The sequence below is a fragment of the Panthera uncia genome, chromosome F1, assembly GCF_023721935.1.
Source record: "Panthera uncia isolate 11264 chromosome F1, Puncia_PCG_1.0, whole genome shotgun sequence".
Taxonomy (NCBI): Eukaryota; Metazoa; Chordata; class Mammalia; order Carnivora; family Felidae; genus Panthera; species Panthera uncia.
In genome coordinates this window covers 22,547,734-22,561,833 of record NC_064813.1, presented here as the reverse complement: position 1 = coordinate 22,561,833, position 14,100 = coordinate 22,547,734, and the positions used below count along the sequence as shown (strand labels likewise).

Here is a 14,100-nt window from a genome sequence, read left to right as displayed (position 1 = left end):
GGAGCCCAAACCCACAAACTGTGAGCTCATGACCTGAGCCGAAATCAGGAGTCAGATGCTTAACCCACTGAGCCACCCAGGCACACCTCCCCCAAGGTGATATTTAAAAAAAATTATTTGAATCAATAGTATAGCACTTCATTCTGCTCAGTATCATTATTTATAAATATTTAAAATATTCTTAGGGGCACCTGGGTGGCCCAGTTTGTTCAGTATCTGACTCTTGATTTCAGCTCAGGTCATGATCTCACAGTCAGGAGATCCAGCCCCTCATAGGGCTCCACTCTCAGTGCTGTTTGGGATTCTCTCTAGCCATCTCCTTCTGCCCCTTCCCCTGCTCTGCTCATGTGTGTGTGTGTGTGTGTGTGTGTGTGTACTCTAAAATAAAATAAAATATGCTTAAATATTTTTCATTGTCCATGCTATTTACTGCACTACCTCTTTCTGTCAACCACCAAACTTCTTAAAGAGCAATCTATAACCATGGTTTCCATTTCTTCACTCACTTCTTCCTTAATCCTTCACAAGTAGAATTTTACCTCCACACTCTGGTAAGTGAATTAGGTTATCATTTCCTTCTTAATGATCAAATGCACCCTTTTCTCACTCTTTCTTACTCTTTCTCATTTCTCAACCTTTCTTCAGCACTTGATGTTGTCTACCCTTTCTTTCCTGAAACTTCTCTCTTTTGGCTTTTATTGCTATTGAATACTTCTGACTCTTCCCCTATCTCGTTGATCTCTTTTTTTCTTTTTGCTAATTCCCTCCCTCCTTCAATTCGTCTACCCTTGTCCTTCTTTTTTGCTATATTCTCTCCTAACAATCTCGTCTACTTCAGAGGTTTGTCTCCCTTGAGAACAGTTCCCAACTGTGTCTTGTAGGCTGCAGATCTGCATATCCAATTACCTGCTAGCTGTCTCTACCTAAATGTCTTTTTATTCTTCACAGACAACATTCTGAACACAAACTTGTAGTCTGTTTCTCCTCTTTTCTGTAACCAGCCCTTCTTGGCTTTACCTCAGGTGGCCATAAAAATCCAGAAATACAGATAAATATACATTAAATGGCTTACTGCTATTGCACTATGTGGCATGTTCAGTGTGTTTTCCTTCATCAGCAAGACATAGTTTAATGTACTGTTTAAAACTGCAGTTTTAATGTGGCACATTAAAATAGCATTTTCATCACTTCTTGCACATGTATCTGTGATGTGTTGATGTGTTTATATGTTTGACTTTTACTGAATAAAACTGTGTCTTTATATTCTTTGGAGAAATAATAATCAAGGGGGTTTGATCTATTTCTACTTTATGGACACTTTATATTTCTATTATTTGTACCATTATTCTTCTACGCATCCAGATTCAAAAAATCTTAGAGTCTCCCTGTTCCCTGAATCTAGAGTTTAGCCAAGTCTATCTAACTTTGCTTATAGCATTACTTACCCCAATTTGAGAAGTCCAGGACAAGAATGCTAAGAGAATTGTCAGCTCTTAAAATTCTGTGAAACATTGCAAATTTCCACAAGTGTCATCTCCATTCCGCCTACACAGGAGCCAACGTCCCCAAACCATCCATTCCTAGAACAGAAGTGAGACCTTGATGCCATATTCATCTCCGCCAACACCAGACATGTGGCCAGATTTCACAGGGGTGACCCGTGAATATACTGCCATCTTAGAAGCTGTGAGACCAGAGCAGACACAGGTGTTAAGTGGGAGCTGGCCTCACATTCCTTCAGACTAATCTGTACCTGAGCGACAGCTACAGTCTGATACTGGTGACAGCCATTAGCAGGACTGTCATACCCTGGAGCCTTGTTTTGAGCTTCCCTGTTATACTCCCAAGGCTTTCTCTAGGGACTGCATTGGGTGGAGGAGTTGTAAAGGTGGGGGAGGGGGAATGCAGAGGCCCTGTAGACTGGAACAGTGGAATGCATGCCTAGGGCATACAGCCAGCAGTCTCCTTTCCTGGAGGCTCTAGTGGAAGCCGCAGTATTTTTTTTGTTTGTTTGTTTAAATTTTAGTTAGTTCACATACAGTGCAATATTGGTTTCAGAAGTAGAATTCAGTGATTGATCACTTATAACCTATAACACCCAGTGCTCATATAACACCCAAGTACCCTCCTTAGTACCCATCACTCATCTAGCCCATCTCCCCACCTACCTCCCCTCCATCAACCCTTAGTTTGTTCTCTATCGTTAAGAGCCTCCTGTGGTTTGTTTTTCTCTCTCCTCTTTCCACCCCCACTCCACCCCAGTCTTCCCCCATATTCATCTGTTCTGTTTCTTAAATTCCACATATGAGTGAAATAACATGTTTGTCTTTCTCTGATTGAGTTATTTTGCTTAGCTTAATACATTCTAGCTCTTTCTGGTCAAGTCTTTAAAAATGTTTCTTGCATGGGGGACCTGGGTGACTCAGTCACTTGAGTGTCCAATTCTTTGATTTCAGCTTAGGTCATGCTCCCAGGGTCGTGGGATTAAGCCTCACATCCAGCTCTGCACTGAGCATGGAGCCTGCTTAAAATTCTCTTTCTCTCTCCCTTTGTCCCTCTCCCCCACTCGTGCTCTCTCTCTCTCTCTAAAATGAAAATAAATATTTCTTGCAAAAGTTTTTCTTTTTCTTTTACTGCCTTTTCCTACTTAATTCAAGTTCTTAGGACTCCTCTTCTGGATCATTTTAGTAGCCTTCTGACCAGTCTTCATGCCTCTACTTTCTTATGTTCCCGTTTGTCTTAGAGTACAGTCCTGAATCTGTCACTTCCTAAGTTAGAAACCAGTGGTTTCTTCAGTGGCATAAGATTTACATTCCATTCTGATTTTTTTTTTTTTTTTAATAATAGCCCTTTGCAATCACATTCTTGTTAATGGATTGTAAGGTGCTTGGAGGCTTGATTACACATGTTTATTGTATCCTAGGTGTTCTCTGTCTAGTTTAATGCCATACATGTAAAAGTGTTCAAACAGTATTCTTAAGTTGATATTAGCATGTTAGCTAAGAAACGTCACTATAGGGGCGCCTGGATGGCTTAGTTGGTTAAGCGTCTGACTTTGGCTCAGGTTATGATCTCATGGTTGGTGGGTTCGAGCCCCAGATAAGGCTTGCTGCTGACAGCTCAGAGCCTGGAGCCTGCTTCAGATTCTGTGTCTCCCCCTCTCTCTGCCCTTCCCCCACTCACACTCTGTCTCTCAAAAACGAATAAACGTTTAAAAAAATTAAAAAGAGATGTCACTGTAGTAAACACATTGGAAATATTGTTTGATATAAGTGGAAAAGGAAAATATTTTTTCTAGCTCTGATGCCTTTCTGGGAACATCGTGTACACAGTCAAGGACAAAGGATAGTCAGCATTTCTCGGAAAGCTAGAACAATGTAAGCACAATTGACATTCTGTTTCTCTCATTTACTGATGAAGAACTAGCTGAAATTTATTAATTCTTATTTCCCCAGGTCAAGGCAAAACTTAAGCAAAATCCTTCAGAAACTACAGTGGGTAAAAAGCAAGAAGATACCTCGTTAATGAAATCTAATAACCAAGAAGTCACCATTTTCTCAGGTTCTCATCTTCCCCAGCCCAACAGGCATCAAAAAATCTGGTCTACCCTAGAGAATGTTTGGACAACATTATATCAGAACAGGTACTAAATTTCTAAGAATTTTTGAATTCTAGGGTTTTCCATCATTGCTGTTATTCATTGGACAGTTAGTGTTTGGGTTGTGAGTTGAATGCATTAGATTACCTTACTGAGAGACTTTTACCAACTCGGTGCTTTAGAAACAGTGATGCTTAAATAGGGATGCAATCAGATTCACCTGGAGAGTTTTAAAAATATATATGCCTAGGCTCTGTCCCTAGAAGTTCTGATTCGGTCTGCTAAGACTGAGCTGACACTGCAATAGTGCATAAAAAAAAAAAAAAAAAAAAAAAAAAAAAAAAAATCTCTCCAGGTGATTCAGATGTGAACTCTTGATGAGAGGCATTTCCCATGTATGTCAAAAACCAGTGAAGGCCACCTAGATTGGCTGAACAAATTAGCAGGATACAAAGCCTTAGTAAAATTTATTTAAAAAAAATTTTTTTTTAACATTTATGCATTTTTTGAGAATGAGAGAGACAGAGCATGAGCAGGGAAGGGGCAGAGAGAGAGGGAGACACAGAATCAGAAGCAGGTTCCTGGCTCAGAGCAGTCAGCACAGAGCCTAACTTGGGGCTCAAACGCATGGATCATGAGATCATGACCTGAGCTCAAGTTGGACGCTTAACCGACTGAGCCACTCAGGCGCCCCTAAAGCCTTAGTAAAATTTAAAATAACCTAAGAAAATGTCATTTTGGATTAGGGAAAATTCATATAAGGCATTTTGAAAAGGAAGATAAATATTTTTATTCAAAAGGAAAAAATGCAGGGTGCCGGGGTGGCTCGGTCGGTTGAGTGTCCCAACTTTTCAGCTCAGGTCATGATCTCACAGTTTGTGAGTTCGAGCCCCACGGAGGGCTTGCTGCTGTCAGCTCAGAGTCCACTTCAGATCCTCTGTCCCACTCTCTCTCTCTGCCTCTCCCCTACTCACACGTGTGCTCTCTCTCTGTCTCAAAATTAAAATAAACATTTTTTTAAAGAAAGGAAGAAATGCTTTTATTCCTTTGATACACATGAAATACTATGTTCCTGGTAAAATGAAAAGATAGAGACCAGTTGTGAGGAGGTCTTTAAATGCTGCTGGAGTAACTTAAAAAATAATTTAAAACAACTGATTTTAAAGTAGGCCAACAGTCTCTCCCATACTTTCTCCCAAAACCATAACCTTTATATAATTTTATATATATTATATAATTTGCCAGTCATACTGTATGCGGTTTAGTGTGATTTTGGTTCAAGGGTCCAGTGCGACTGTTATTTTAGATTAATACCATCTGTCCTAGCAGCAAAGGAATAGGAGCACTCTTCTTAACCATCTATTCTCTATTTACAACACTGTAGATTGAGGGCCCATTTTTAGCCCTTGGAATTTTGTATTTTCTTATAAAGCAAAGGTTTTGTGTGTTTGTTTTGTCCAGTCTTAGCGTATTTGTAATGTTTTGGCTAATCAGAGATTCTTGTTAGCTGAAAGTTACCATATATGCTAGGCAGAAATTATCACTTTCAAAATAAAATAGATTAAAGCCATTTGTAAGATGCTTTAATCTTCTCTTCATTTAGAAAATATTTGAATACTGCAGCGCCTGTGTGGCTCAGTTGGTTGAGCATCCAATTTTGGCTCAGGTCACGATCCCAGGGTCAAGGGATCAAGCCCCGTGTTGGCCTCTGCCCTAAGCGTGGAGCCTGCTTGAAATTCTCTTCTCCTTCTCCCTTTGCCCCTCACCCCTGCTCACACACTCTCTCTCTAAAAAAACAAAACAAAACAAAACAAAACAATTGAATACTTTTTTGCCTTGGAGTTGACCTATAATATATATACGTTTGTGGTGGATGTTAGAATTCTGGGTAATTTCTGTGTAATAGACTTTACTTTGTAGTATTTCAGTACATGAAAAATGCTTATATTGCTTTATCAGCGCATGGTTATTAAAGCCCACTTCATTGCTTCTCATGCCTGATTGTGTACCAGAGTCACTGTATAATTTTCCAATATATTCATGCTTGAGCCTTTCATGTAGAGATGCTCATTTGAAGGTCTGGTAGGCCCTATGTATTTTATGCTTTGAAATACTTTTTCTTTTGGAAAGGTAAAACTGTACTTATTAACAATTGCATTTCTTTAGATTTTCTAAGTTTTCTCTTTTGCAGACCCGTCACCATTTTTATATATCACTTCTGTGAATGTGGAAAAACAATTTTTTGGTTCTTCAATGCATTAAATATATAATCACCATGTGACCCAGCAGTTCCATTCACAGAGCTATAACCAAATGAACTGAACACAAGGGTTCAAACAAAAACTTACATATGAATGTTCACAACCATTTGCAATAGCCAAAGTGGAAACAGTTCAATGCCCATCAACAGATGAATGGATAAACAGACTGTGGCCTATCATAAAATGTTTGTATCTATAAAATGGAATCTTTCTCAGTCATAATAATGTATCGACACCCATTATGACGTGAATGCATATTGAAAACATGCTAATTGAAGGAAGCCAGACACAAAGGTCACATGGTATATAATTCCATTTATTTGAAATATCCATAGTAGGTAAATCTGTAGAGATAGAAAATGGATTAGTGGTTACCAGGAACTGGGGGGAGGGAGGAATGATGAATGACTGCTTAATGAATGCAGGATTTCCTTCTGGAGTGATGAAAATAGTCTTGATTAGTTAGTGGTGACAGTTGCAGACAGTGTGAACTACCAAATGCCACTGAATTTGGAACACTTTAGAATTGTTAAAATGGTAATTTTATGTTTATTTTACCACAATTTTTTTTAAATTTTATTTATTTTGAGAGAGAGAGAGAATGTGAGCAGGGGTGGGGCAGAGTGACAGGGGGAGAGGGAATCCCAAGCAGGCTGCATGCTGTCAGCACAGAGCCTGATGTGGAGCTTGATCCCACAAACTGTGAGATCATGATCTGAGCCGAAATCAAGAGTCAGACATTTAACCAACCGAGCCACCCAGGCACCCCTATTTTACCACAATTATTTTAAAAAGTGCCTTGGAAAGTACTGTGAAGTAGGGGAGAAACTTCCTTGAATGCTACTACCTAAAGGTGACCCAGTAGTTAACATTGTTACTGTTATGTACACCCAGCTTTGTTTTTAGGCATGTATATTAGTTTCCTGGGGCTGCCATAGCAAATTACCACAAGCTAGATGGTTTACAATCATAGAAATTTATTCACTCACAGTTCTGGAGGCTGTAAAGTCTGAAATCCGGGTGTCTGTAGGCTCTATTCTATTGGGAAGTTTGACTAAGATCTTAAATAAGGTCACATTCTGAGGTTCTGGGTGAACATGAATTTGAGGGGCATGCTGTTCAACCCAGTACAGCATATGTTTTGACTTTTTATATGGTGGTTGTTATGTTATATAAATAAATTTTGTATACCTTTATGTTTCTAATTTATAGATGGCGTATTATTTTAATTGTTCTTTGTTATTTCGTCAGGTGGCTAATTCACTATTTACTTAGCACTTTTTATATTGCTGAACATTTACATGGTTACTAATTGTTTACCAAATGCAAAATTATTATTAATATGTGATAGATTTCTAAAATTGGAATGATCAGAGTAAAGTATATTAACATTTATAACTTCTAGTTTCAGCAAACAGGTAAATCTGATGTCTTTTCTTTTCTGCATCCTTATGTACTGGAGCACTGACAATACTTATGTACTGACCTGAATGTAGATCAGTAGTATTACTTCCAGGGATGCCTGGGTGGCTCAGTCGATTAAGCATCCGACTTCGACTCAGGTCATGATCTCCCGGTTCTCAGATTCGAGCCCCTCATCGGGCTCTGCACTGACAGCTCAGAGCCTGCAGCCTGCTTCAGATTCTGTTGTGTGTGTCTCTGTCTGCCTGTCTGTCTGCCTCTCTCTCTCTCTTAAAAAATAAACAAGTAAATGTTTAAAAAAATACTATTACTTGCATGTCTTATGGTCTTTTGATATGAAACATTATTCCCATAGCTTTTATAGTATTACTTTAGATTAGACGCATATAGTCATTGACCTAGATCCTCTGCATGAATGGTAGCCTGGACATTCACAAGTCACTGTCTTTTATTTCTGATTTAAATAAATCAGGATAATGAGAGAGGAGTTATAAATATTACCTTATTTTATATATTATAAATGGAAATGCTTGAATTACAATAAATAGTGCATATTTTAAAAATTAAATAAATAAATAATGCATATGTACTTATGAGTATCTTTTTTTTCCACTCTGTTTTAGCATGGATGTATTTCAAAGATTGGGCTCAAATGCAGCTTTGACTTCTTCAAAAATAGCATCATTTGAGGAAGCATTTGTATATCTTCAAAAGTTAATGGCAGCTGTGAAGGATATTCTTGAAGGAATTCAGAGGTAACCACTAATTAATTTTGAAGTTTCATTTATTTTCTCTTTCTTCTAAGTTGACTAGCTTTTGCAGAGGTGCTGGGAGCCTTTCAGCAAGATTTATAAGCTAATGACCTTTAGATTTCACTTTTCCCTCTCCTTTGCAAAGAATCTTCTATTTGTAGTTTGGACCACAAGAATGTTTCTAGTTTTTTCCTTTCTAGAAAAAACATACCAGGTTTGAAGCTTCGTAAAGAACTTTATTTTCATTATGGTGCAGCTGTAGCTGTGAAAACAGTGCCTGGTGTATAATGGGCACTCAGTAATTACTTGTTGAAAAATAATGCTTAGGTAATTATCACTGCCCTTTAAATACAAATATATGTTAGTATTTTAATACAGTCTCACAGTACCACCAAATGAAGTTTGAGACGCAACATAATGATGCTTTGAGACCTATATTTATGTGATTATTTTAAATATTTTTGAAGCATATAGAAAACATAGTGCCAGAAAGCTGTAGAATGGACTTTAGCATAAAGTCAGATGTTTTCTTTTGCGGCAAGAAAGGAGAATACAAAGCTTAATCCTGCAATTATTTTGATATGTACCAAAATTGCTTGACCTGAGTTCAACATGCAGCTTGCTAACAGAAGACTACTCTTCTTTATAGATTAAAAAACAAAACCAAAAACTCAAAACTGATTTGATTTGATATTATGTCCAAATTTTAAAAACTTGGTATTTTTCAAAACAACAGTAGTTTTTGAGTTTTTTTTCTTTTCTCTTAAGGGTTTTTGGAAACTTCATCTCATTGTTAATGCACAGAGCATTTGTACCACTTTTTGGATCACAGTTGGCTAAATGATTCTGAGAATAGCTTTTTGGGGGGCACCTGGGTGGCTCTGTCAGTTAAGTGTCTGACTCTTGGTTTATGTTCAGGTCATGATCTCACAATTCTCTGCACTGACAGTGTGGAGCTTGCTTGGGATGCGCTCTCTCTCTCTTTCCCAAAAATAAATAAATAAACTTAAAAAAAAAAAAAAGAATAGCTTTTTGGTACTCTTAAGTTACTAATGGATTGAAGAGGTGGAAGATCCCAAGGGCAAGTTAAATATTATCTCTAAGTGCAAATAGTACCCCCCCTTTTTTAATGTAAAGCAATACTAAATAAGAGTAGCTTTATGAGGGAGAAATACTCAATTTTTATTTTAGCTATGCAAAAGCTATTTCACATTCTAGGTTGCACAAAAGCCATTCTTGACACTACTTTTTTCTACAGAAAGTAGGGATAGCAATCTATATTCAATTACTCAAAAAATGTTTATCAAGCACCGGTTATCCTTGACATCATACCAGGCTCTGGGGTATCAAGGATGAATTCCGTGCGATCTCTGACTCCAAAGAGCTCGTGGAAATCACGCAGTCATGTTACAAAAGAAAATTAACAGGAGCGCCTGGGTAGTGTAGTCAGTTAAGTATCTGACTCTTGGTCTGGGCTCAGGTCATGATCCACGGTTTCATGAGTCTGAGCCCTGCATCAGGGTCCGTGCTGGCAGCTCAGAACTTGCTTGGGATTCTCTCTCCCCCTCTCTCTGTCCCTTGTCCCTGTCAGCTTGTGCTGTCTCTCTCTCAAAAAAAAAAAAAAAAAAAAATTACAATAGAGTTGTTAATACTCTAATAGGAACATAAGCAATGAGGAAGGAAGGGTTTGGCAGTAGATGACGTCGTAGGGGAATGTCTTGTGGGCCATTCAGAGCTGTGTCTGCTTTGTCCCATAGGCTACATGTTTAGATCTGTTAATTATGTGCCCAGACAGAAAGGTTTCTAATCCGAAAGCTTTGGAAATATTGTATACTACACTACTCTCTTGCAAAAACCAATCTGTATCCATTTACATATTGATGGGTTTTATAAACCTTTGCTATAGAGAAACCTTTTTAATTTTAGGAGCTTTAAACATACAGAATCTCTCTACAGAGATTCTGATGTGATTGGTTTAAATATGTGCCCAGCTATCAGGAGTTTAAAATTTTCTCCAGGTGATTGTAATATGTAGCCAAAGTTGAGAAGCACTAGTTAACTTTCTTAACCCGAGGTTCTCAACAGGTACTGGCAGAATCAGCATCCTCATCACCACCTGGAACTTGTTATAAATGCAAATTCTCAAACCTTGCCAGACCCTACCAAGTGCAAAACTGTGGGGGGTGGGGCCCAGTTGTCTATGTCGTCCCGGTGATTTGCTGCACATCAGAGGCTGAGAACCACTGGTTTAGTGGCTGACTATAATCATCTGGGAGCTTTAAACAAAGAACAGTGGCCAGCTTGACCCTAAACCTATTAAATCTGCTTCTCTGAGCATGGGACCTGGGCATAAGCATTTTTACAAACTCCCCAGGTGATTCTCATGTCAAGCCAGGATTGGGAAATTATAGCCTGTAGTACTTACATAAGCTGTGTCTAAAGAAGTAAATATTTGAGTTTTAAGGATGATATAACTTTGTTATTCTTTCCTCCAAGGACACAATACCTCCAGGAACAAGAAAATATTAGTGGTTCTGCTACTTTTTAGCACGTTACCTGGAATAATAAATTTTCTTGAGCCTCTGTATTCATCTGTAAAAACGGCATAATAATACCTTTCAAAAGCTTTTCACAAAGTTCTTGTGCTTTGGAAGTCAGATGCTGATATAACTTACCAAACCAGTGATTCTCCACTTAATTGTTGGGGAACTTGTTAAAGATAGAGAGTTCTGGATTGTAGTGAAATCACAATATTTGTGGATATTTTTGTAGATGGAGGAAAGTTGTATTTTTAACAAGCTTTCCAGGGAATTTATAGGCCCATGGTGGGGGGACTGCATTAAAGAAACTGATCTAACTTCCTGTAATAAATATATTAGAACCACTTTTGCTACCAGTAGAGGGCATTGTGAATAAAGAAGTTTGCTCATTTCAGCATTCATTAATCTACAGGAAACTACTAAAATCGCGATGTTTTTCTTTTTTTAGCCCTTCAAACAATAGGCATTTAAATAAAAATGTAATAGAAGTGAATAATTATTTTTCAAGTGTATATGTAGTCTTAAAACCTTTAATAAACAATCATTAAGTCAAAATAAATTCAGTTAAAAATTTTGTGGGTGGCCTACTATGGGTAGATTTTTATATTTTTTAAACATTGAAAAATACCCTCAACTTTTTTTTTATGTTAAATATAATTTATTGTCAGATTGGTTTCCATACAACACCCAGTGCTCATCCCAACAGATCACTCAACTTTGTAGTAACTGCATATTATTAGCATTTTCTGATGCTTGTTAAAATGGAGTAGTTTCATTTGATTTTGAGATACATACCCAGTGAATATAGCTCAACTCTATTTTATCATAGCAAATCATGTATGATGTTAGATTGGGAATCGGTGAGAAGGTGACCTGTTAACCAGGTCCTTCAGTTAAAGAAGTGAATGAAAATGTTTTTATTAAACTAAGAGTTTGGGCTTCTAGTTCCAGATTTATCCCTTTGTAGTTGACTTCAGGCTTGTCACTTACCCCTCTCTAACCCAGTTTCTCTCCTTATTAAGTGAGAATCCTGATGCCTTGTTTAGCAGAATAAATGAGATGATGTATGTGAAAATACTTTTTCAGCCGTAACTACAAGTGTTAGCTTTTGTTTTCTCCCTAAAGCTGATATGTTAAGTTTGAAATGTTCAAAAATATGTATTTCAATTTTAATGATGCTCTAAACATGATTCTGATTAAGGTGGAAAATATTGGTGGAGCAGTTGTCCATACAGTTATATAATGGGAGCAGAATACCTAAGTTTGCAAAAATTGAAAAAGAGGTGGGAATATTGATGATTCTTACACTTTCTGTATACTTTTTTCTTGGGTGGGAGAGTGAACTTAATTTATTTGCTATTGGTTTGGAAATTGCTTTTTTCTTTCTCATCTTTCCCATTTTGTGTAGATAGGACCAATTTGAGCACTTTTGTTAATGGTTTCTTTATCTAAACACTAGAGAACCAGAGTCAGTACTCTTTCCATGTAGACAAAAGTGTATTGAGATTTTTTTTTTTTTTTTTTAGATCTGTACTATCTAGTGTCATTTTATGCTTTAGTAAGCATGATCAGGTTACTCTCAAGATCACAGAAACCTTTTGCTTGGTATATAAAGGTTATAAAGTTTCGTTTGAAGTGAAAAATTAATTGGAGAGTCATATGGCACATTCTAGAGAAGTTCTACTTGTATAGTAATCAAACAGCATTGTTAAATATTCATGTACTTAGGGGCACCTGGGTGGCTCAATTGGTTAAGTGGCCTACTTCGGCTCAGGCCTTGATCTTATGGTTCGTGGGTTCGAGCCCCATGTTGGGCTCTGTGCTGACAGCTCAGAGCCTGGAGCTTGCTTCGGATTCTCTGCCTCCCTCTCTCTCTGCCCCTCCCCTGCTCATGCTCTGTCTCTCTCAAAAATAAATAAACATTTAAAAAATTATTTAAAATATCTGTTTGCTTAAACTGGCATCTCTACAAAGTTAACTAAACAGGTCATGTTCTCCAACTCCAAAGCATACCATAAATGTGTGTAGCTTTGACTCGAAAGTTAATACTCAAAACAACAATGAAAGTGATTTAAGTATGTTTTCGTGTCTGAAGTAGATGATGAGCTGCCTGGTTTGGGGGGAGTGAACATAGGAAATTGCACTCTGCCTAGATTTTATAATCATGTTTATGTGTTTCACCTTTATAAAATAAGGTTGAAATTATTTAAAAAAAAATGGTAGCATCTTGAATCCAAAAATATAAGCAGATCGTGTCTCAATGTGCATATTCATTTTAACACTTGAGTGAACATGTAAAACTGTGCACTTCTGTGTTAATTTAATGAATTCTAGATTTCTAGCTCAGGTAGCTTTAGATGAAGTGTTTGAAATAATGTTTTCTTATTTTCATCTTTTGAATCATATGCGGGGCTGGGAGAGGGAGTTACTATTCATTATAAGTAACTTGTCACATTTTAGAGGGGGGAATGTTCTTATATGAGAGGGTATTTCTTCTTTAGATAACATTTTTTTTTTCTAGCTGTCATATTTGGTTTGGTTGTTTTTTGAGAGAGAGAGAGTGTGTGTGAGTGGGGGATGGCGGGGGGGGGGGGGGGGGGGGGAAAGAGAATTTTAAGTAGGCTCCAGGCTAAGTGCTGAGCCCAACTAGGGGCTCAATCTCTCAACTGTGATATCATGACCTGAGCTGAAATCAAGAGTTGGACACTCAACCAACTGAGCCACCCAGGTGCCCCTGTTTTGATTGTTTTTAAATGAGGATTGAGTGCTAACTGATGCATTGGGCTTGGTCATGTTCTGGATGGGCTTCATGCCTCATCTTAGAATATGATTTTGGAAAATGAGACTTGTGCTTGGATTTAGGAAAGGAAGATTGTTAATTTTTATCATCTTCAAATGCTTTAATGATCCTCAGAACTTTAGTAACCTCTGTTACAATCCTATGACTTTGGTTTGAAATATTTTGTAGAGCTGTTTTTGTAAAGCACAATAATAATCATGAAGTTTGGGATTTTTTCAGTCTGTCATTCACATATATTTTTATATTATTAAGCCTCTAGAAATGAATTTTCCTATTTACTTTCTTATGGCATTTTAACATTAGAGCAAAACATTTACTGGTGTAACCATACATGATTCCTCTGAGCAGGAGCCCTTAATCACAGCAGCTTCTCAGATCTGCTAATGATTTAGCCACTTCAAAGAATGTGGAGTTTGCATTTGCAAGAATATTTTATTAACTTCATTGTGTGTGTTTTGGAGACTGACCTCTTGAGGCTTTTTAGAAAGGTTATTTAGAAAAGGTCCTCCTTCAGTTGACACAAAGATAACACTCTTTAGGCTGTTTTATAGATTAAGCTAATTGTTCAAACAAAAGTTTCTCTTAGAAACACGTGTAGAATAGAATGACATTATAAAGTGACTTTTCAACATCTCAACTCACTGCAATGTGCAAGGTGTTTAGCCACTGATAAATATTGTCCTTATCTAGAGTGGGGAGGTTTATCGGTGTTTATTTAGGTCTGACC

General features: G+C 37.5%; 1 protein-coding gene across 3 annotated transcripts in view; it reads left to right on the top strand.

Annotated features, from left to right (window-relative positions):
- The window catches only part of SWT1 (SWT1 RNA endoribonuclease homolog), a 102,600-nt gene that overhangs the window by 51,384 nt on the left and 37,116 nt on the right, over positions 1-14,100 (top strand). For all 3 annotated transcript variants that reach the window (XR_007458736.1, XM_049634072.1, XM_049634071.1), the window contains exons 15-16: positions 3,456-3,643; positions 7,905-8,036. Coding sequence is in view for 2 of the 3 variants with exons in the window: in XM_049634072.1 (XP_049490029.1) it covers positions 3,456-3,643; positions 7,905-8,036 (320 nt within the window). In the remaining variant the exon portion in view is untranslated. The remainder of the gene's footprint in view (positions 1-3,455; positions 3,644-7,904; positions 8,037-14,100) is intronic.